This window comes from Taudactylus pleione, unplaced genomic scaffold (genome assembly GCF_031769625.1).
Source record: "Taudactylus pleione unplaced genomic scaffold, aTauple2 ptg000006l, whole genome shotgun sequence".
NCBI classification, from domain to species: Eukaryota; Metazoa; Chordata; class Amphibia; order Anura; family Myobatrachidae; genus Taudactylus; species Taudactylus pleione.
This window is the reverse complement of record NW_028284409.1, coordinates 5,961,019-5,986,569: the sequence shown is the minus strand read 5'-3', so window position 1 is coordinate 5,986,569 and position 25,551 is coordinate 5,961,019. Positions and strand designations below refer to the sequence as shown.

The following is a 25,551-nucleotide window of genomic DNA, read 5'->3' as shown; positions in this document are numbered from 1 at the left end:
TAGATAGCTTAAAGCAGCTGCCTAGGAAGCAATGATTTGGGGAGCCACCACTAAGCACAGTGTGGAACGAAAATCACTTTGCTGCCAGAGATGAGAAAAATGGGGAAGGGGACAGCGACGAGAGAGCGATAGATGGGGAAGGGGACAGAGATGAGAGAGAGATAGATGGGGAAGGGGACAGAGATGAGAGAGATAGATGGGGGTATAGATGAGAGAAAGATGAAGGTAGGACAGGAACATTAATGACAGAGAGAGAAATAAACAGATGGGAAGAGATTTGTAAGAGAGAGAGACAGATGGGAGGAGGTGGAACACAAATGAGAAAGATGGAGGGGACATGAGGGATAGAGATAAGAGAGAGTAACAGATGAGGAAGGAGAGACATAGACTGGAAGGTGGGGGAAGTCATAGAAAAAATAAACCGTGCAATGCCAGGCATGAAACTGTAGCTTGCAACAAGGCAAATGATGGGTTCAAAATACTAATACCAATATTACAATGCTTGCTGGTTTCATTTGATATCTTAATATTGAATTATATATTAGTTTTTTATGTCATATTATTTAAATGTTTTTAGTTTTTGCTTGTAAATAACTTTTCCCTTTTTACCCATACTTTACTACTCTCCCGGAAATATCGTGAGGTTCTCGAATTTTAGGGGAGCCCCCTGCACTCCCAGAAGAGTAGCCGGATCTACCGCATCCTGCCCAGTTCCTAGTGAAGAGGGCAATATGGGGAGATAAATGCCGGGAACACAGCATAATTGCCATGAATCGTGGCTCAGATTTTGCGTAATTTAACCCCGCCCCTCCTCACACTCCCGCGATTTGTGCCATGACAGAGGCAGGGCCTAATGACGTAGCCCCGCCACCCCCCCAAAGCGGCCACCTGTGTCTACTCACTGGGAAACTCACGGGGAACAGATAATAAAAGTAGGTAAGTATGCTTCTACCTCCTACTCCTACTCCTAAAGGAGTATTTAAAAGTAGATAAGTATGTAGTAGCATGGCTTATAGGATGACACTGTCAACACTTCCATACTTCCTAACTGTGCCAATTTCACCAAGACAGTCCCAAATAAAGGGCTTCAAAGAGGGTGTGGCTTTTATGGGAATGGGAAGTGTTTTGTCACAAAGTGGGCGTGGCTTTGGTGGAACCAGTGCAGGTCTTATTTTGTCACGATTTCATATACAGTGATAAATAAATACTCTAACTCTTTGTTGATATAGAGTTCCCAATTTCTATGTCATATTTTATTAACTCTTGTATCATGTACACCATTATGCTGGTAAATATTTGATAAAAAAAAAGAAATAAGTTGTGTAAATATATACAAAGCACCCCTATGATTTGTAACCTATATTTGTTACCAGAACATTAAACATTTCTATTCATTTAAATTAAATAGAGTGCTAGAATACCGTGGAGCTGTGTGAAGTTCCACTTGGGGTACAGGAACACATGTTGTGAAACCGTGACATTATCAGTATGCAGGCTAGTCAAACTATCCATTAACATGTATGCAGACAGTATTCTAGCGAGCACACTTTCCCTGCCCTGAATTTAAATGCATTCATGGAGTTTGTCAATAACGTGTATCTCTTTGTGGGTTCTTTATTATTCAGAGACGAGGGCTGTTTTCTCTAACCTAATGCCGTGTGTTCTTCAGCCGTAACCATTGCTGGCAAATAGAATTGGCAACTTTCTCCGGTGTCATTTTCACCATGCATGCAAATCTATTTAACAAATACAACCATAAGCCTTCTTTCACTCGCCTTCTCAGGATGGTAAAAGCAGGAAATGGTAAATTAAAAAGATGTATTTATTTAAATAATGCTTTTTTCTGTTCAAAACAGAATGTTCTAAAAATATTTTTTCCATAATATGGCATCTTTTTAACTCTTTTTTTTTTTTTCAGTGAAACTGAAAGCTAGGACGACCAGGTTCGCTGGGCAGCTGAGTATCACTTATTATATCATGGTGATAGAACGTTTTGTAGCACTACAATAGAAAACCAATCTTATCAATACTTATTAGTAAATATGTAAATATGTCTGTGTGAAATGTTTTGAACAAATTCGTTTTGCAGAGAATTAGAGATCATTTTCACCACATCCAGTTTGGGAACACATTAACAGATTGTGTGGAAAGTACAAAAGCAGCAGCATCAAGTTTCATAATATGCCTGTTACATACATAACAAACACAATTACTCTGCCTAGTAAAATAAATCACTATAAAGACAACTAACACAAAAATATATATTAAGGGGTTAATTCAATTAGCGGCTTTATGCTGCACTTCAGTCCCATAGGGCTGCATACCAAAATCCATAAGTTCGTTATGAGATTGGTCTGCGAGGAGGGAGAGTTTAGTTTCCACACCATTACAATGGCAACTCGCCTCCTCGAATATAATTGAATCAACCCCCTAATAGTTCAGTTGCAAAGGAAATAATTGTCTGGCATAGCACCTATTCTGCTGTTACTGTGTTGTAAAGTATATGGATCTGCAATCTATGCGTATAAAATAAATGTAAAAAATAGCTGTTTGGAGAGATTATATTTAGTTTTGAATTATGTTATCTTGACATTTATCAGACTTTACTTGAGGAAAAATAATTTTACAATATAATTATGTATTAACACTATTCAAGAAACTATGAGGTTGGTTCAATATAAGACCTCTCACGTGTGTAATGTTCTCTAATTCATTCTAATTTCCCGCCAGGCCAGAGCAGTTAGACCACTGTTTCACCTCACAGCCATTAGACTGCGCCTCATATCAGTCATACTGCCCCAACATCAGTTGTAAGATGGCAGGGCTGGCAGGAACATGGTCAAACATTGAGTTGCACAGTGTCATCAGCTTTCTGCATCTAAAGGGCACATCAGCGGTTGGAATTCATCAACTTGTCTTGACTTGTCCTTGAACATATGTCCTGTCATTTTCAAACGCAGTGCACCAAACCCAAACCTGTTTCCGCGACATGACGTTATCACCGTACACCTCAACAAGTTGGTGATGAATCTCAGCTGCTGATGTGCCCGTTAGATGCAGAAATCTGATCACATTGAACCTCAATGTTTGAACATGTTTCCGCCAGCCCCCGTCATCTTTCAACTGATGTTGGGACAAAATGACTGATAATGCTGGTGAGGAGAATCAGAGGTCTACTGCTCTGAGCTGGCGGGAAATTAGAATGAAATAGAGACCATTACAACTGTGAGAGGTCGTGTTTCCTTACTTATTGAACCACCCTCGTATAAGAAAAAACAAACAAAACAGCAGAGCAATGCCTCCAACACATTCTTATTGAGATTGCATTTAGTCAACTATGCTATTCTTACAATATCTAAGAGTTAAACAGTACTATTAATTTTGGGGACCTTATAGTGACTGGGAGCTGGAGAATATAAAACACTCTGTCTGATGTGTAACAGGTGACAAGTTGGCAATATTGTTCCTGCAGAGTGTTTCTGCTTTTATCTCCTCCCGCTTCTCCATTCCACTCTCGTATTAATTGTAAAAGCCATTAACACCATTAGCAAGCCTGGTGTGAGTTACATTTCAAAGCACGTTCGCCTGGCCCATATGCCATACAGCCAGGTCTCTCTGCCTCTGTTTTCTTTCACACTCATGGTATTTGGATATGATTCTCCCATGAAAGCAGCACCAGCTTCTTACAAATCACTTCTGCGCTCCATCTGTTAACCATGAAATATTTTAATGCTGGTTACCTGGAATTCTGGGGCTCTGGACCATCTGACTCTGTGCACGGTTTCTTTACCTATAAAAGGGAAATTACTGCTAGTTATTAATATTTAATACAGGATTTCATACAATGACTTAAAGCATGATTCCTGCCTAAATATGGAGATATTAATTTCAGAATATTGTCATCTCATTCAATATACAATTAATAGGTACAATTGGCAATTTTGTACATAGTGAAATTTCCAGACAGGCAAGCGTAAGAGCATCCAAAGGACATGAACAAAAGAACTAGCGTGATAAGCTACTCACATATGAGGGGAGGGGGGATTTTTATTGCTTATTTCCTGTTAAAGCTTCCAATAATAAACACCAAATTTAAAGCTAAAGGGTATTTGATAGCATTTTAATTTTTAGCCTTATAAGTCAAGAGTTTATATTACAGCTAAATGCATCATTGTTACTTATGACAAAATAAATGAGTTTAACAACAAAAAATTAACTGTACCCATATAATAACTTACGTTATACTACTACCGCTTTTTCACAGTGTATTTTATGTTAAATGTTTGTCCATGGACTTTTAGCATTGGTATTGAGAGCAAGACACTGGCGACAAGCTGTTGCATTGCTGTACAACTGGATTATAAAGAAGATTCCTGAAAGTAGTAAGTATTCTATCTACCCAAAATTGTGTTTATAACTTATGTATAATCCACTCTTTAATGAGCACTTATCAATGTAGGAACTTACTTTATTACTACTAATAATAATAATAGGTGTTCTGATTTAAAAACAGATATAGCATGTCATGACTCATTACTAGACATAAACAAATTCATTTTTGATAAAGAAAATTCAAACTAAGTACCCCGTTTATCAACAACCCATAACCCCTTTAGCAAGTGCTAAAGGGGTTATGTCCTCCTTTCAATATTTAACAAACAGCGGTAATCCAAGATTACCGCTGTTTGTCACTGCATCGCTTACGTCATCTATAGATGGTGAGTGAAACAGTCCCCATTGCCAGCAATGGGGATCCGGCAGCAGCCTTTCCGACTTCAGCGAAGCCTTCCACACATGCGCATGAATGAACAACCTATCACTGGCAACGATAGAGGTGAGGATGCCGCTGAAGAGGGGAATTGTCGCTGGACCTTTGCCAAAGAACTAAGGGGTCTATTTACTAAGCAGTGTTAGGAGACAGAGTGAAAAGTGATAAGGTGCCAGCAAATCAGCTCCCAACTGTCATTTTTCAAACACAGCCTGTGAGGTGACAGTTGGGAGCTGATTGGCTGGCACCTTATCACTGACTTATCACTTTTCACTGTCTCCTAACACTGCTTAGTAAATAGACCCCTAAGTAATGATATGTGACACTTGCATCATAGCACTTCACATGCTTATCGAGAGACTCAGGGCCCCATTTAACAATGATGCATAACTCCTTCAGCACTCGCTAAAGGGGTTTTATTTCATCCTTTCTGTATTTAACAATCACAGGTACTCTAAGATTCCCGCTGTTTGTCACGGCATCACTTTCGCCATCTTGAAATGGCAACCCGGCAGCAGCTTTTATGGCTTCAGTGAAGACTTCCAGGCATTGCCAGGTCCCCACCAGGTAAAAGTGTCATGTAAAGTACATGCGCATGAATGAACAACCTATCACTGGCAGCGATAGTCTGCCAGCAACAGAGCAGAGGATGCCGCTGAGGAGGGGGATCGTTACTGGCCCTTGCTGGAGGGGTAAGTAAGCTGAATACCCGTGGCATATTTGTTAGTATCACTGTGATACTAAACAAGATATGCCGCTGGTATGTTGTTAAATGAGGCGCTAATATCTTAAGATTCTCTCCTGAAATAAATAATTTATGTTGGTGAACCTGAATTTTTTAAATTTGTTTCCTAACTGGAACTGACTGATCAACTAACTGTACTTATGCGATCATTTTATTTCCACTTTCAGACCCGCCATTCTCACTGTGCAATGAAAAAATTAGCAAAAATACAGCTCCTAGGCTACAATGGCCAGCACCATCTACAGAAGAGCAGATTTTCTGAGCTTGATATATTTCATAATTTTAGCAGTCCCATAGAAACGTATAGGATTGCTTTTGCGATCGAAGACGGAGGGACCACAGCAGATACCGCTATATGTAGTGGTCGCAGCTTCTTATGCTCTCGGGATACTTGTTTGCTGGAATAATCCGCAAACATCTGTCTTATGAAGATTTTCTGTGAAATACAATAATTACAGTTAATAAATAGACACCTTTAAGTTCCGATTTATTCCAGATGCAGGTGTGTGAAACTTTTTGAACAGTATGAAAATGCTAAATAAAACTGGTCATTTTCTTCATGTTCAGATTGTGAATTGCAGACTTCAATTCATCAGTATTATCTTCCTGATATTTTAGCTGTTTGGAGCATGGATGTCAGGGTGTCATTAAGTGACCCTCTTAAAAAGCGTGTCTGTTTTTACTTTCAAAGAAGAGCAGTCCACACTTTCTAAATGTCTCTGAGGAAAACAAGAAATGCTGACACAAATCAGTCTCTTGTTATCTTTTCCCTCTTGTGACTCACCTTTGTGTGACATCACTTGCATTTTTACACTAGATATATAGCATTGCTTTTATTTGAAGGAGTACATGATCTCTTTGCACCAAAGTGGGGTACTGTAGTGGATCTTGTGACAAATGACAATGCTGTATTCTTTTCATAAGGCTTCAGTAAAATGTTGGGTTGCAAATTTGACAAAAGAACTTGTTTGCCAAAGAAGTTCTAATCTTGAATATCGTTTAGTGTTATTTAAAGTACAGAAACCAGTTTGAATCAGGATAGATCTTCTCACCCTTCCACATTAACACTGACTTGTTATCGTATTAGATAAACTCAGATGCCAGCAAATAACCCGGGTTATTGCACATGAACGTGAGCAACCTGGATTACTGTGCAGTGTGAAAGGGCCCAGTTGAAATAACCCAGGTCGAGCGACCTGGCATTTGAACTCAGGTAATGAGCAGGGTTGAACACGAGTTCAACCAGGCTTGCAGTGCAGTGTGAACCCAATGTGACCCAGTGACCCGTTCACTAAATAGGGAGTCGGCGCTTGCAGATTATCTCATCTACAAGCGCTCAGCAGTGATGGCGTTGATGACATCGACCTGGCATTATCGCCGGGTCGGGCTGCTGGGCTGAAAGGGGTCTCAGGTGGGTCGCACCCGAGATGGACGCGTGTACAAATCCCGGGTGCGACCAAGCATTTGCGATGTGAAAGGGGTATAACCGAAACCCACCACACCACCACGTAATGCCACAGATCGCAACATCATGCCATGGAGGCAGGGCCATAATGATAAAATTTGCTACAAAGAAAGTGGTGGGATCCGGGAGGGTTCCTTTGCTCTCCCAGGAATCAGGTAGAACTCCTCGCAATTTGGGAGTCTTCTGGACATTCTATAGAGTAAGCAAACATTACATATAGAATATATATGAAAAATCAGTTCATAATAATTTACTATTGGCAACTACAAAATACTCTAAATTTTTAATCAACAAGGAATGGCAAGTACTTCATGAGTCAACTACAGTACATACAAAAATCAAAGAACTTTACTATCTTCGATGTAATTTAACAAAGATTGTTCAAGTGTGCAGGTGTTACATTTTTAGGATATGATTTGTTCAGATTAAAGTAATAATCTGACATAGAAGATTTTTATCCTTACATAGCCATTTTAAGAATGCATTTGAGCAACCTTCCTACACATCATAATCTCCTATAAAGATATATTTGAAAAACAACAAAATGGCTACCAGACACATACACAGTCTGTTGAGACTCACAGCTATCAGCATGTGAAGCAGTTGCAGATGGGATAAGAGGTTTTCACAGTGTGCACAGAACTCAGAGGGGTGTTCCAAAGCCCCTCTGCTCACTATGGGAAGATGAATCAAACCTTCCAAAGAGTGTTCAAGCAGGGAAGTTGCCCATAGCATCAAATCGGCTTCTCACATTTATCAAGTACATTATCAAAGCTGATAGGGAGAAGCTGACTGGTTGCTATGGGCAACATCTACAATTCTCTGACAACGTCCACTTCTCTACTCTTTAGAAGGTTTAAATCATCCCCCTATATCATGTAACTGTGGTTGCCATGGTAGTCCAAAGATCATAAATAATTAGTAGCAGCCTAAAGAAAACAAAATAAGGGAAATTGGTAAATACCAAAATTCTTTTTAAACCTGCCACAGCTGATTTTTTTTTTTTACACGGAATTGTGCTCTAAGTCAAGGAAATAATTTGAGCATGAATGTTTCATATTATATATAAAATAATATGTATAGACAGTACTTCCATAAAATTTATCTTCCTGTTTCTTTATAACCTGGCTTTCCTGGTATTTATTGTTTCACATTGACAGCGCAAAATCAGCAAATGTTACAGTCCAATAATTTCCATATCAAAAGTCATCACTGTTTATGCTGCAAAATGTACTGTATCTAAAGAGTTTTCAACATGTTGGTTTCTCATTGTTACCTAGTAAATGTACAAAATAATTTCCATCGCCAGGTACAGTCATGTCATACATTAAGTATAATTGAAAGCATATATAGTAGCCTGCTTTATTATATTTTCTGCCTTCTTATGACAGCATGCAGATATACATAAAAAGATTCAGTCAGTACCTAAATGCTATCTTCTAAGATTATATAAACAAACTTACAAAAAATAAACTGTTAGAAATATTCATATATCAGGAGTCCTAAAAAGAAAATATTTCATAAGGCTATTAATAAAGGACAATTAATTCTATCTATTTTTAGTATCATGGGCGCTGGAATGGAGAGACATGGGGTCAGCTCGCCATTTTTAGACATTTGATAAGGGTGCCAGTTAGCACAGGACCAGAATCGGATAAAGAGGGTGCCTCCAAGACCCAGGGATGGATCGTTATTGTCTGTTAATAGAGTGTCCCCAGGACTGCATTAGTGGCTTGTGCCTCACTTGCCCCATAACATCAGCCACCAACCCCAAACATAAAAAAACTTCCCTAGTGCAGACTCAGTGTGTTTACACTGCCTGCACATAACTCTTTGGGGAAAAGGGGGCAGCACACAAGGTTGAGGAGTGTGAATCTGACGATGAGCCAGCAGTAGCCCAGCACATACATGACCTAATGAGAGGGGAGTGGCTAAAGCATGTGACTATTGAATAAATCTTACTATTAAACAATACATGAATTTGAGAGAGAGTGATTTGGGACATATTATTGATTATCTGGTGCCCACTTAGTGACATGGGTATACTGCCAGCCCAGTTTGGAACTGACTCCTAAGGGTACATTTACTAAAGGACGGTTTTGGTTCTAAACCAAAACCTACCGAAACCGACCATTAATAACATTGGATTGCTGTAAAAAATCGCACTATTTAACAAGCGTGGGAAGCGCGGATTGGCTGAGAGCGGTCTGTTGTTATGGTAGTGTTTGCTCTCAGTCAATCAGCACTTTCCCATTGACTCTTATGGAGTGCCCGGGTAGAACCTTTCAATCCGGGTTTTGCAATGTAGTACATTGTTGTCCAATGGGATTGTTTTTTTTTTTTTTGAAGACCTATAGATGCCTACTTGGACCAAAGAGGATGCCACCCAAAGGTTTGGTAAGTATGATTTTAAGGTACGGGCATGCTGGCACTTGCTGTTCCACAAGTGCCATTGTACCAAGGCTGCCTGGGACTTGTAGTCCACCTGTTATGAACAAAATTATTTACTAAATTATTACCAAAGGGCTGGTAGTTTCTCTGGAGGCGGAATCCCATTATATTTTGGGGTTCCCACTTTCCGGGGAATTCCAGCCCTAGGCTGACCAGTTTTGAGCTGGTTAATGTGATGGAAGGGGTAACCCATGCTGTCTGTCCCCCTGTTATGGCATTAGCCCACCAGCTGCTTCAGCCTGGTACTAGTTATAGGAAGATTAGGGGGGACCTCTAAGAGGTCCAGAGTTGGTAATGGATTTGAGAGGAGGGGAGGGCCACCCATTTTATTTTTAATTTTAACTCTTTCTACACAGTTTACACTAACAAAGCCTGAAAAGAACATAGTGATCTGTGCAGTGCTTCTCCCAAACTTGCCTTCTTCAGACAGGTCTATTGTTTCAGCGGGTTTGCCATCATTTTGCCATCGGGTTAGTAAATCTCTGGATTCTATAGTCGTCTATGTAAAAACATCAATTATTGGCACAATGTTCTATAGTTTTCTAAAGTTGGGTTTTTAGCCAGTCTTGCTTTTAATAAATGGCCGGTTTTGGTCAGTTTGCAAAACCGACAGAAAAATTAGCAAAAACCCCAAACCGACCTTTTGTAAATATACCCCCTAGTATCTTGTGTCATGTGTCATTTGTAAACAACAAATTCATTATAAATAAATTAGCTATAATTTTAAGACTGAACAGATTACAAGGTCATGTCACAGGTCATATCACAGACTTGATAATTAAACCTTAATTACAATGACCACTATTCCTGAAAAATAAATAGTTCTAATATAAAGAGCTACTAAAAACATTTATATATGTAAAAGCTTCTGTACCTTGATAGAACATGAAATATTTGGCATTATATTTACATTCAGCCTTAATATGTCTAATTTTTCTGCAAAGCATTTGGTACAATACGTTTTAAAACGAATCATATACAATTACATAATGTCATCTGAAATCATTTAAATATTTAAATTGCTACCATGGCTTACATATGTATTTTATTGTCAGCAAGACTTACCTACTGCACTAACCACTGATTAATATAGTTTCTGTTCTAACATAGAAACATAGAATTTGACGGCAAATAAGAACCATTTGGCCCATCTAGTCTTTGAGGCACATAAAATGAGTTTGCAACTTTGGGACCTCAAAACTAAATTATACCCCTCTCCCCCTTTCCCCTCAACCTAGAAATGTTCTGACACCTAGACTTAATGTGTCTATTATTTCCAGGACGGTCTCAGAGTATTTTCTCAGTCACTGACTTAAAGACACCTAATATCAAACTGGCTTCAGGGAGTTTCACCAGTTACACTGCACCGACCCTCATGCCTCTGCACGAACCAATAGTAACAGCTCACTTGTCACCATTAGTCCTAGGGTACTTGGGCAGCACAGATGGTGTAATGGTTAGCATTACTGCCTCTCAGCACTGAGGTCGTGGGTTCGATTCCCACTACGGCCCTAACTGTGTGGAGTTTGTATATTCTCCCTGTGCTTGCGTGGGTTTCCTCCGGGTACTCCGGTTTCCTCCCACACTCCAAAAATATACTGGTAGGTTAATTGGCTCCCAACAAATTAACCCTAGTGTGTATGTGTGTGCATGTGGTAGGGAACATAGATTGTAAGCTCCACTGGGGCAGGGACTAATGTGAATGGACTCTCTGTAAAAGCGCTGCGGAATATGTGTGCGCTATATAAATAACTGGTAATAAATAAATAAATAAATAATTATGGTAATGCTATAGATCCACTGTAATAGAAAAAAGCAGAGTGGCTTCCTCTTTACATATGCAATGTCATTATGTCTCCGGTGTTTAAAAGAGAAGATATGACTTCTTTCCAGTGGATCCACTCAGTGGTTAAGAGAATTGCTGAGTGGAGAATAAGAGATCTGCTGAGGAGGAGAGAATAAGAGATCTGAGAGATCTGCTGAGGAAAGGTAAAGATCTGCCGAGGAGAGAATAAGAGATCTGCTGCATAGGAGAGAATAAGAGATCTACTGCGGAGGAGAGAATAAGAGATCAGAGTGGTCTGCTGAGGACAGAAATATAAATCTGCTGAGGAAAGACAAAGATCTGCCGAGGAGAGAATAAGAGATCTGCTGCTGAGGAGAGAGAAAGAGATCTGTGGAGGAGGAGAGAATAAGAGATCTGCTGCGGAGGAGAGAGTAAAAGATCTGTGGAGGAGGAGAGAATAAGAGATCTGAGAGATCTGCTGAGGACAGAAATATGGATCTGCTGGGGAAAGACAAAGTTCTGCCGAGGAGAGAATAACAGATCTGCTGAGTAGAGAAAAAGAGATCTGCAGAAGAGAGAATGAGATATAGGGGGTGCGGGCAGTGGGGATGGTGGGAAAGTAAAGAAGTTAATGGAGCAGTTGAAAGTGAATTGGAGAAAGAATTAGAGATAATGGAAGACTGACAACTGACAATGGAAGGGGTGGATATCCTCTCATCTATCACTTAAATAGGCCGGGCATGCCTGACAACCCTATTTGCTGGTGCTGCTGCCATGATCTCTTAACTGTTTGAGGTCAAATTTCTTTCTAAATTATGTACAGTAAATCACCTAAAACCACCAGTCATGTATCCTGCTCAAGTCAGATCACAGTGGGCTGGTATTCCGCAGCTTCAAGACCTCAGGGCTACATGGATACAAAATATTCTAACTAAGCATTTGTAATTTCAATGACAATAATGACTTAAGTTTACGCATATATTAACCTAATATTTCTGCTAGACACTTTAACTAAAGATTTTGTTTGCCCTCCTGAAGACTAAAAGCATATACATATAACGGGATGTAGTTAACGCAATGCCGCCGGTCTAAATCCCGACACGACCTGCCCGACAAGGGACTTAAGATAGACGTCGAAATGCCGATGCCTATCTTAATCCCGACGCCAAAAGACCGACCCCCAACATCCCGATCGTCCTCTGACACGTAAGTATAACACTTAGCCCGGGGATTGGGGGGTCAGGTTTAGGGACCCCCGGGGGGACTTAGGGTTAGGCACCCCCCAGGTAAAGCTAGGGTTAGGCTAGGGGAATGGGGGGTTAGGGTTAGGCACTAGGGAGGAGGTTAGGGTTAGGCACACCCCCGGGAGGGTTAGGTTTAGGCTATGGGGAGGGGGGGTTAGGTTTAGACACCCCTGGGGGGAGGTTAGTGTTAGGCACTAGGAGGGGAGGTTACAGTTAGGCACCCCTAAGTGAGGGTTAGGGTGGGGAGAGGGGAGGATTAGGGTATTTACCAACCGCCCGTCGGGCTCTCGATCTGTCACACTGTCACTTTCGGGATTTGAACCGGCGAGTGTTGAGCCGTCGGTATTTCAATCCCATTCCACATATAACAGACCTCTCTAGTAAATGAGTCACATATGAAGAGATTATTGCAATTGTTTTTCAAATGAGTCCAAAAACTGCCCTTATATTTATTTTAGATATATTTTCACAGTGTGCCTTTTACTGTTGTTAACATTTTATTTCCATAATCATTAACATACAGTAGATGTTCTCTTACCTATACACTAACATGACCACAAATAACGAATTAATTTTCAATAAAGATATATGACTTTTTGTTTAAAAAGTGTATATTATTACGTGTAAATGGCAGGGAGATCACACTTAACTGCCAAACTATTTGTTTAAATGTAAAACATAGCACACATTTTGAATCTCAACAATTCTAATATAAGCTACTGACTGGATGTTTTCAATTAAAGATGCACAATATATTTATGTTCCTGCATGTGCAGCTTTACTATTTGTCTTTAGTGGATGTAATGCCATCAGTGGTTATTTAGCACACTACATCTACACTACATAACTTACTGACATGACAAATCACTGAAGCTAAGTAGTGAAATAAATAGCTGCAGCTATGTGTTTCAAGTGAGTGCGAGAACACATCACAGCCCTTTTTTCTTTGTCCTAAGATGTCAGAACATTGACATAAATGACCTATTAACCATAATATTATCAACACAGTCAGCTTACAAAGTCCAAAGTTCTTAATAATAATGCTCATCACACCAGTGACACTTCAAAGAGTATATACCCCACAGGCGAAGATTACATCTCATTTGTTTTGGGCAAAGTGAGCGGTCATATGCTTCAAAAAGTAGGCTACACTTTTAAAGGTTTTCTTTTCTCTCCTAACTTTCAGCTATAAGAAGTGGCAAACTTCTTCTGATATGTTCCTCATATTTTTCCTTAAATTTTTAAAAATATAAAGAAAAAACTATATCCTTTCTAAATTGTAGATTTAACAGAGGAAAAAAAATAGAAATTCTGTTCTTGCATGAACAAAAACAGTGACCCTCACGCAGGGGAAAGGCGTGCAGAAGAAAGCTAACACCATGTAATGTAATATTAGTTTTGCATTGTATAGCAAAGTATTCTGTTGAGGCATTTTGATTTACTAGCCACAGATCTTATCTTTCGCAGCTAGCCACACAGGCTCCTGGTATTAATAGAGCTTTTTTTTTAACTCTTTTAGAAACTGCAAAAAGCATTTCAGAAACCTGAAAAGATTTTACATATGGAAAATAAATTAAAATGAAAGAAAAGTAGTGAGTTATTACAATGTATAGTATATGGTTTACCAAATGTATATCACTATATCCTATATGCATATTTGTATACTAATATTTTTTATACATTATACATGTTCTCATGACCTCACCTGAACCTATATATTCATGCACAGTATGTTGATTTATTTATAATAAAACAAAAACAAACAATAATAAATATATGTACTGTATGTATATTTTATTTTCAATTTGTTGTCTCAACGATTACTAAAATGTTACAGCCTTATTACACATACAATTTCAATATTCCAAAATGTGCCTCATGAAAACGTAGTATAATTAACTGTGTTCTAAAGCCAATAATATAGAAGTGACTATAGCAAGTAACTTAATCAGATAAAACTGCACAACTGTTTGATGGTCTAAATGCAATTATTATAAATAATTGACCAAAATGTTATATCTAGATGTACATTATGTTTGACAAACTATTTTAAGGCATTGATCTGTGCAAACAATATAATTTATGGCTATTAGAATTGTGAAATAGTTATGTTACATTATTATAATTATTATTATTATTATTATTATTATTATTAATAATAATAATAATAATAATAATAAACAATAAAAATATAAACACAGTTAATTAACTATATGGATAATCTTCATACTTTTTACTTCTAAATGCAAATCATGTAAATTAGAGCTTTAATTAGGGTACATTAATAAATAGTAGCATGTCTTATTACAAATTACAATATAATGTGTACGGTACATGACAATATACTGCATGTGTCTCTGATAAAATAAACATAACCTAAATAAAATAAAAACAAAAAGAAATTCATAGACAGCTGGTCAAACGTGCATACAGTATGTATCTGGCTACAAAATAGTTTTATAGCAAGTGAAATATACTGTAGTAGGTACATAAGTCAAACTAATTTAAGGTGACTACTAGTGCGCTATGCACAGACAGCAAGGGTGTAAAGGATCCTATGCTGCTTATCAGAACCTAGAAGCTAAACTAACACTGCATTGGCTGTAACATTTAGTAATGTGTTTTTTCATAATCACTCCTGTACAACACAAATCTCCAAGAAACAAAACGGATTTTCACACATGAACATTATAAGGTATTCCTATTTTTCTGTGTGTTTTGTCTGTTTGACTTCTATACAGTACAGTAAAATAATGAGCATCTCTATACAAAAATATTAAACAGGTTAATTAGAATGAATAAAACTTTAAGTCGACTATGCCTGTTTGCTTGCCATATAACCAAAATAAATATATAGTGTTTGTATCATAAATAAAGTGCACTTTGCTGTATTGCTTGTTTATTACATTTCAATGGTGATCAGATGTGAAAGAACCAGTTTCTTAGCAATTTCTATTTACAAGTCACATGTAAAAACCTGTTACATTTTGTCCAAACATTTTATCCAAAAAATATGGAACTATGGTGATTGGAATTTTGTGTGCCAACATATAGACATGTGATCAAGTGAAACAGCTGCCTTTCTGTCCTAATACCTGCGGTGAAATGCTGGACAGACTGAATCTAATTTATAAACACAATTATAAACGAATGGCACATTGCTGTTGTCATACTAGAGGAGCATAGAAAGCTGTTTCAAAATATCAAAGTCATGACAATACATATATTAAATCAAAAGAAAAAAAATGTTTTACTCTGAGAGCAGTACAGTTCTAGAGTGTAGAACGTATAGTGTAAAGACGTGTGTCTTTTGCTGCAGTAATAATAGGATTTGCCTAAGCACAGAGGTTCTCCATAGCGTGCTTCTAGTCCATTTTACACTTTTGCAGTCTGTTCTTGGCAAAGTACTATTAGACTGCACTATTCATTAAAAAAAATTGTTCCACATTAATAGTAAAATGAAAAATATCATGCCAGACTTACCTTCCAAACACTTGAGAAAATTCACAAAATTTTAATTAAGGGGGAAAACAAATCAGTCAATAGAAAAAGCTGATGTCCAGTATGCCATTTAGGAAAAACACAATCCAAGTGAGTACTGGCAGTAATGGAGAAGGTGCTGAATTTCAGTATCACAGGGTTCTTTGTTAGCTGTCAGTATTGTCTTGAATCGAGTAGCACTAAGACACTTGTCCTCCCTTGAGCTGTCACTGTGCTGCCAGCTCTCTGCAGTTATTTAAGTTAACTAAAGAGGTGATCTGGATAGTAAACAAGTCCTGCTCAAACCAATGGCTTTCCACACCCTTCTGTTTATAGTAAGACGACTTGCGCTCAGAGGTCACTACCATCAACAACTCTGTCTTTCAGTGGGTATCTAGTGTGCTGCATGTTTCCTAAGGCTCTTTTTATCAAGCCACCTTCCTCAGACCCTGCTCACCGGCTGTCACAATGACGCATCTGCTCCTTATTGTATTAGACTCCTGTAAAATGTGAATGGAATCTATGTGCATTGTTATTATTATTACTTCTATCTGTAAGGGTTTACTGTGTTTTGTATACGAGTACTTGTAAATGCAGTGACCAATGAAAACTTACTTTAGTATAAGAGATTTATGGTGGTTTAATGGGTTTATGCAAGTTTTGGTAAAGCAATAAACAACACAGGTAACAAATCAAATAGTCACCAAATTATGGCACACACTACTGAATATATGCTTTGTTTTTTTTATGAAAGTCATTAAAAGTTAACCCCTTGCATTCCCAAAGAGGTGAAACCATTTATACTACTGTATAACATCAGAGATATATCAACCTGTACGAGATATTACATGGACATGTGTTGCTACAACTTATGGGGTGATGTATTGTATGTACTAACAGATATTCTCTGCAAGCTGCCTGTAACGCCATTTAGGGAAACATGTTTACACAACAAACAAAAAATACTGTATGCACTATAGTTTTATGGTGCATACACACGGTCAGATTTTTCCTTCAGATATGAACGATAACGATTTAAAAATCGTTCAGTCGTTCATATCTGAAGGAAAATCTGACATATCTGACATGCCTGAACGATGGACGATTTACAATGCGCGTTCCCGTTTGTCAGATAACGATATCTGACATCTGATGGGTTTGCAGTCAGACTTGGACGATTCCATTCATTTTAATGCAGTCAAAAATCGTTCAATCGTTCAAATCGTTCAAAACTTTGGTAAAATCGTTCAATCGTTCATCTGACAAATCTGACAAATCTGACCGTGTGTACGCTCCATTAGTTTACATATAACCTGAATCACAAAACCACAACATGTTACTGGAAGAAAAGGAAACATATTATCCTTTTTGATGTATGTAGTATGTGTTTTTTTTTTTTATTAATGATGCTGAAGTTTGCTAAGAATGCTGTGAGTATACAATATTGGTGTATCTAGGTGGTTACATTGTAGCACAAATTACAATTACGTTATAAATTACAAAACTAAAGAATACATTTTTTTTCTTTTCTTTTACTGTTATTAAAAAAAACATAACATTTTCTGTAAGTATCATTTATTCTCATTTATCATAACATTACATTCTATTTGTCTTACAGTATTCACCAACCATAAGAAATATGGATGCCTGCTGCTGGAAGCCAGAAAGCTATTATATCTTTAGCCTTTGCTGTGACAGAGAGAGGACACAGGAGATTCAAGAGATGTCAAAGAGCACAGGAGGCCCAGTGCTGATTCAGAAGCCACCCAGGCAGAGAGATTAACCCATCATATCCCTAGCAAGTCATGTGATATCACCCTACGTGCTCCTGTCTACTTATCAGCCTTATACTGTAAGACACTATTAGTAACTATGCATTCATCAGCAGCTCAGATGATCATGTTAAATAATAAAACCAAAATGTACGGTTTGTCATGAATTAGTGTGATGAGCAGAATACAAGTCCTCTATTGTCTATTGCAGATGCTCCCAAACTCGGCCCTCAAGGCAACCTAGCGGCCCAGGTTTTAAGGATATCCATGGTTGAGCACAGATGGTTAAATTAAAAGACTGAGGTACTAATTAAGTCACCTGTGCACAAGCATGGTTATCCTTAAGGACCTTGGCCGTTAGGGTGCCTTGAGGACTGAGTTTGGGAAACTCTGGTCTATTGTAGTTACAGACAACTAAAGAAAGGGGGGGTTGTACTAAGCAATAAAGAGTGTTAGAGTGGAGAGGGATAATGTACCAACCAATCGGCTCCTATCATTTTTCAAACACAGCCTGTAAAGTGAAAGTTAGGCGCTGATTGGTTGGTAGTTTATCACTCTCCAAGGCATGGTACATCTCCTCCAGGATGAGCTATTTAAACAGGTGTTTGAGGATAACCACCAGGCTGGTGGTCCTATGAAAATAACTGAATTTTATGATCAGTCTTTAAAGGAAATAAATACATAGGGGTAGATGTACTAAATGTTGGATATAGATAATGTGGATGGAGATTAAGTACCAACCATTCAGCTCCTAAGTGTCCCTTTACAGGTTGTGTTTGAAAAATTACAGTTATGAGTTCATTGGTTGGTACTTTATCTCTCTCCAAGGCAGAGCACATTTACCCCTAAGTTAAATAAACTTGCAGAAGGATCTCAGGATAGTTCTAAATCAGTTTGGCAGACAATATCCATTTTCAGCAGCTGGATAACACAAGTGCCATTTTCAGGTGCTACCATTACTGCTATGGTAATTGGTTTACTTTAGATGACAAGATCTCAGCTACGGTTAAAAAACTCTTCTGACAGTGGTCTAATATCACCCTGAAACCAGCAATGTATCTAGTGTAGCATGTTAGATCTCTGAGCTATAACCAGATCTGTGTGACATTTATCCTACTAAAATGTACTTAGACACCAGCCATGAGAATGTTTAAATGGCCAGAATCTACTTTGGCAGCAGACATGCTTTACAACATGACAGATTTTTTACCCAGTTGTCAGTGGTGACTGGTAGAGCAGATGGAATATTCCAATTTAAAAGGTAACACACAAATTTGTCCTTTAGCGTTGGGGGCATACAATCTTTCTCCTGTTAAAATGATGCAAACTAGTGTCCCAAATGCTACATTTTCCAAATTGCCACTTGGAGAATTTCAAAGTGTATTTAGCTAACTGTATTGTGTAGGTGCAGCTCTTGGTCATTCATGTCATCACAGAGAAATTCTGATATAAAAAAAGTCATAAATTGTCACAAGACAAAATGGTCATTGAATGGTCTTCTGTGCTTTTCCTATAAGCTGGTGCTAGCATATCAACCTTACAGGACCACCTTTATAATTACTTTTGCACCGTTATTTTTTAAATATTGCTATATATTTTTCATACTACTAAAATAGAAAATATTATAATTAAAAAGTAGAAACTACGCTGCAGTGTATTAATTTATAAGGAATGGAAAAGGAACTAAAATAAATGGGCATAATTAAATGCTGTGAAAACCATCTTTTTACCAACTAGGTTTACTTTCCTTGAAAGCCAACTTAATGGCATCATACAATGGGTCTTCACAAGCAATTTTGTTTCTGTTAAAAACTCAAAAGGAACAAATTGAAGTAAAAGAGACAATTATTCCAGCTCCAGTGAATGGGAGTTTTTTTAGCCAATCGCTGTGCAATCGACACCTTCAGAGGTTTCACACAGAGACTGTAGCCAAAATCTTCCTTGCCAGGTCAGTTTATGCACGGAACATGAACTGCTGATCTAAGACTCAAGATGGCGCTCTTTCCATAGATGACTACAGACAGCTTGACCAGCCCAGAAATAGTCTGAGTGAAAGTTACACCTGTGGCACATTTTCGGCACCAGTTTTTGTCACCACTACAATGTTGAAATGACAGATAGGCGTCTGACTTGGGTTAAAACTCATAAAACATGATTGATTAACTCTAAGTAAGCAATGGCAGCTCAAATTAAGAAGTGACTGCCTTCATTTCACAAGGACAGTGTATCACAGCTTTATTCTTAGACCTAGCTCCCAGGACTGTGGGAGTCATTAATAAATATTTATGCCCGGGCATCCTATTCTTGGGGATTTTAAAATCTTTAATGACAGCTAGTCGAGATTAATAGTTGTTTTAAAAATAGATGCAATGTATGTAAAGGGATACTGCACATAACATGCTAACATTATCCTCAAATTTGATTCCTATTGTCCTTCACTGTACAAATGATACCGCTGCAATGTAAGTCTACAGGGACAATATTGACCCAAAAGTGACTTTCAAGAAAAAAAAAATACTGTTCGATAAATATTAGTATAACACATGACTATGTGAATAATTATACTTACAGTACATTTGTATTCTGAAATATAATTATGATCTTGTGCATACAGTACAGTCACTTTATATATTGCAATATATAATAAACAACAGAAAACTGCATATTTTTGAACAAACGCATATGGAAATTTAATCTGATAACATGGTATAAATAACACAAGTGTGTGGTAAACCATTGCAACAAATTAGATGTGCTTAATTAGCTTAACGTGCTCTGGACTGAGCTAATGTCTGGTATGCTGCAGAGGATTATTGCACATTTTAGCTATTTGTACCAGTCTCCCTATGCTTTTGATTCTGCATGCGATATATATTATTATAAAGAATTATTATTACAATTCTATAATAAAGTAACTACTGTAATTTCAGAGGAATTCCAAAGATTTTAAAATGCAATGGAAAAATACAGAGATGAAGTAGTAACCACAGGGTTTTGTTAAATGGAAGGGGCAGTGTGTCATAGTTTGATATACTTTTTGAGCATAAATGTTTAGGGAAAATATGTACTATAATATATTAGTAATATGGTAATATAATTATAACAAAGCAGCACCTCCAAAATAGAAAGAAATGATCAATTTGTAAATAAAGTGAATTCTACCATATGTTGACTAACTGAAAATGAAATGATTTTGTGAAAGAAGTGAACATTTCTTCCCACAATGAAAAGATACTGAAAACTACTTCAAAAGAACCATTGCTATTGTTTACCTGCTTTCAATTGGGAGGAGGATGTCACTGGGGTGGGAACAGAGTGAAATGCAATGACACAATACACAGTAGCCACTGCGAGAGCTCATCTGATAACCCATGACTAAGAAACAATGGTTCCTATTGTGTTATGAATTGATACATTGTTTCATGAGAAGCAATGTAAAACACCTAGAGCCACCCGCACTCTTCTACTAGGGCACTCACATTATGTATATGTTTAAGACAAAATGTATACTCTAATTAATGTTCTTCTTACAATTGCATAATCTGTAAATAAAATATAACACTTCAGGTTGTATCAGTACAGTATAACTAAACTAAAAATAATGTATTGCTTATAATATCTTTTGCTCACAAAATTCTGCCATACCTACTTTAAAGAAAATATGTACTATAGTATATAACATTTACATTACTGCATTATAGTATTGAAATGATGCAGAATACATGGTCTAACAACACCCTTGATGATCAATAATGATCTTATCAAATGTATCAAAAATTCTTTAAAAACAAACTCTACCACTAATAGCAGGCAAGCAAAATGCACACTTTTTGACAGCAGAGTTCCTGTGACCAAGAATCACTTCTTCCATCCTACCATGTCACTCCAGATTAGCATTGTGCCTTCTTGCATACATGAGGCTAATCTGGCTGCATACTGATGCCCCATTATGCTGTGTGTTCGAGCTAGCATTCTAGAGCATCAATCAAACATGGTCTGAGGGAAGTGTGTTAATACTTCCTCTATGAGCAGCAAGGGAGCAAAGTACTTAGTGGTATCCGGATGAAAGGTCAACAGTAAAATGGTCAACAATTAATAGGTCGACACCAAATTGTCAAAATGCAATAGGTCAAAAGGGAGAAAAGGTCGACTGACAAAAGGTTGACAGTGCAAAACGTCGACAAGGTTAAAAAGTTGTCCAGTTCAAATGGTCAACACACCAAGGGTCTACTTAAAAAAATAGTTTACATTATATTTTTTTTCTTTAACATTTGTAAGGTTAGGGGTTAGGGTGATAGTTAGGCACTTGGGGGAGGGTTAGGGTTAGGCATCAGGGTGAGATTTAGTGTTAGGCACCAGTGGGAGGGTTAGGCTTAAAATAATAAAACATGTAGATTGTTTTTGGGTCGACCACTGGCGTGTTGACCATTTCAACCTGCCGACCTTTTAACCCTGTCAACATTTTGCCTATTGATCTTTTATACAATACCTGTGCTTGGTAGAGTGGAGGCAGACCAGCATAACAGGAGGTAGATGGGGAGCAGAGGGCAGAGAGAATAGAATTGAGAGTCAGGAGAGGGTTCAGAGGTTGATGACTGAGACAGGTGTATTTAAGTGTCATAGGGAAATTGATGGGGCAGGGATATTCAGGTATTAGAGGGAGATGACTGGGACAGAGCTATTTAGCTATTTAGATAGCAGAGGGAAAATACTGTGAGGGGTATTCAGGTGTCAGAGAAGAATTATTACGGAGGGGTGTTCAGGTGTCAGGAGGTGAAGACTGGGACAGAAGTATTCATACTTCAGAATAAGATAAAAAGTGTAGAGATTTTCAGGTGTCAGAAGGAATGACTAGGAGTATTCAGGTATAAGAGGAAGTCAATTAGGACAGGGGTATTCTGGTGTAAGGGGAAGATAAAAAGGGCAGGGTTATTCAGGATTCGGAGGGAGATGACTGGTGCAGGGATAATTCAGGTGTAGGAGGAAGATAAAAATGGCAGGGGTATTCAGGATTCAGAGGGAGATGACTGGTGCAGGGATAATTCAGGTGTAAGAGGAAGATAAAAAGGGCAGGGGTATTCAGGATTCGGAGAAGATGACTGGTGCAGGGATAATTCAGGTGTAAGAGGAAGATAAAAAGGGTGTAAGAGGAAGATAAAAAGGGCAGGGGTTTTCAGGATTCGGAGGGAGATGACTGGTGCAGGGATAATTCAGGTGTAAGAGGAAGATAAAAAGGGCAGGGGTATTCAGGATTCGGAGGAGATGACTAGTGCAGGGATAATTCAGGTGTAAGAGGAAGATAAAAAGGGCAGGGGTATTCAGGTGTAAGAGGAAGATAAAAAGGGCAGGGGTATTCAGGATTCGGAGGGAGATGACTGGTGCAGGGATAATTCAGGTGTAAGAGGAAGATAAAAAGGGCAGGGGTATTCAGGATTCGGAGAAGATGACTGGTGCAGGGATAATTCAGGTGTAAGAGGAAGATAAAAAGGGCAGGGGTATTCAGGAGTCGGAGGAGATGACTGGAGCAGGGATAATTCAGGTGTAAGAGGAAGATAAAAAGGGCAGGGGTTTTCAGGATTCGGAGGGAGGACTGGTGCAGGGATAATTCAGGTGTAAGAGGAAGATAAAAAGGGCAGGGGTATTCAGGATTCGGAGAAGATGACTGGTGCAGGGATAATTCAGGTGTAAGAGGAAGATAAAAAGGGCAGGGGTATTCAGGATTCGGAGGAGATGACTGGTGCAGGGATAATTCAGGTGTAAGAGGAAGATAAAAAGGGTGTAAGAGGAAGATAAAAAGGGCAGGGGTTTTCAGGATTCGGAGATGACTGGTGCAGGGATAATTCAGGTGTAAGAGGAAGATAAAAAGGGCAGGGGTATTCAGGATTCGGAGGAGATGACTGGTGCAGGGATAATTCAGGTGTAAGAGGAAGATAAAAAGGGTGTAAGAGGAAGATAAAAAGGGCAGGGGTTTTCAGGATTCGGAGGGAGATGACTGGTGCAGGGATAATTCAGGTGTAAGAGGAAAGGGTGGGGGCATTCAGATGTGAGAGAAAGATGAATACAGCGTGAGTATTTAGGTGTAAGAGGAAGATGTACAGACCAGGAGTGTCAGAGGAATATGACTGGGGCAGGGATCATTCTAGTGAACTTAGGTGTAAATGGAGATGACTGGGGCTATGGTAATCAGGTGTAAGAGGAAGATGAATAGGGCAGGGTTATACAGGTGCTAGACAAGATGATTAAGGTAGGAATATTTATGTGTCACAAGGAAGTGATTGGGGCAATGGTATCTAGTTGTCAGACTGGATATGATTGGATCTGAAAGCTATTAGCGATCACTAACAGGAGAGATATTTTATCAGTGCTTCATGAATTGTTGCTTTGCATGGGACGCCTGAATCAGCTTATTTTTTTGTCAAACAATAGCCATAAAATAAAAGCATATTTATATTGATGTGCTTGCAAAAGAAAGCCCTATCTATCCTGCTATACTAGGATATAAAAAAATGAGGCCTATTTGAACTAATTAATTGCAAAATGTGAATTGTGGTCTGGTCATAGAGGTATGGAAAACACTGCAGTTGTAAAGTGGTTAGTAATTATAGCATCTACTCTATTCTAAAGAGATCCCTATTTATAAATTGGAGAGATTTCTACATATGTAGAAAATGATTGTTTTCCATATTTCATGCAAAGCATGGGGAAGCTAGTTATTGCATATTTACCATGAACAGTGGTGGTAAAGTAGCTATAGTTGTCCTCCAAACTTATTGCAATCTTAGGATGGTACTAATAACTGTGATACACAAGAAAAAAAATGTTTTATTATTAAAATAAAGCATATGGTATATTGAAATTATATTCTTTTCTATTTTTCTTTTTAAGATTTAAAAAAATAAAATGACAACAACACAAATAACCCAGCTACTTCCAGTGCAGTGCACATGTGTGACCCGGGAATCCCAAGTCATGCAGAGGCTGGTTGCTGGTCTGGTAAGGGATGTGGTAGGTGCAGTGCCCTAGGGAAGACAGTCAACATGTCAGGGAACTGAACAACTCTCAGCTGCCCTAGTCATTTTACATTGACAAATTTACCTGCTGCAAAAATCAATGATTTATTTATTTATTACCAGTTATTTATATAGCGCACACATATTCTGCAGCGCTTTACAGAGAATATTTGGCCATTCACATCCGTCCCTGCCCCAGTGGAGCTTACAGTCTATATTCCCTACCACATGCTCACACACATACACACTAGGGGTAATTTTTTTGGGAGCCAATTAACCTACCAGTATATTTTTGGAGTGTGGGAGGAAACCGGAGCACCCGGAGGAAACCCACGCAAGCACAGGGAGAATATACAAACTCCACACAGGTAGGGCCGTAGTGGGTATCGAACCCATGACCTCAGTGCTGTGAGGCAGTAATACCAGCCATTACACCGTCTGTATAAAAACTATTTACCTTTGGAATATAATAAATAGGTTCCTGAGTGTAATAAAGCTGAACTTATTGCCCTGCTCCAAGAAAAACTATACTTATTGCCATATAAAAATAAAAATCTATATATTCACATACTTACATATGTTGCCACTACTCCACACGTAGTTAAAACTGTGTCTCTACAGTCCCCATCTGTCATGGATTATTTCTGCTCTATACTTCTTGGTCAGTGGTCAAGAACCACTAAGACTGCATGTGTTGAGGATCTAGTTTCATAAGCACAAAGATCATTAACTGACTTAACTGCCTTTGCTTACGCAAGAAAATCCTTAAAAAAATATGATTGCTATCCAGGCTCCCATTAACATGGCGGGACTGACAAAAGTATTATGTG

At 38.3% G+C, this 25,551-nt stretch overlaps 1 protein-coding gene across 21 annotated transcripts in view; it reads right to left on the bottom strand.

Annotated features, from left to right (window-relative positions):
* Positions 1-25,551, bottom strand: part of EYA4 (EYA transcriptional coactivator and phosphatase 4) — a 297,758-nt gene that overhangs the window by 150,237 nt on the left and 121,970 nt on the right. For 12 of the 21 annotated variants that reach the window (XM_088452209.1, XM_088452202.1, XM_088452265.1 and 9 more), the window contains exons 2-3: positions 25,297-25,423; positions 3,741-3,790 (exon numbers count right to left, since the gene is read on the bottom strand). In XM_088452209.1, coding sequence (XP_088308335.1) covers positions 3,741-3,790; positions 25,297-25,356 — 110 coding nt within the window. In that variant the 5' untranslated portion in view covers positions 25,357-25,423. Of the gene's footprint in view, positions 1-3,740; positions 3,791-15,942; positions 16,315-25,296; positions 25,429-25,551 lie in introns of those variants that run through there. The other 9 variants (XM_088452214.1, XM_088452303.1, XM_088452311.1 and 6 more) reach the window with 5 other exon arrangements.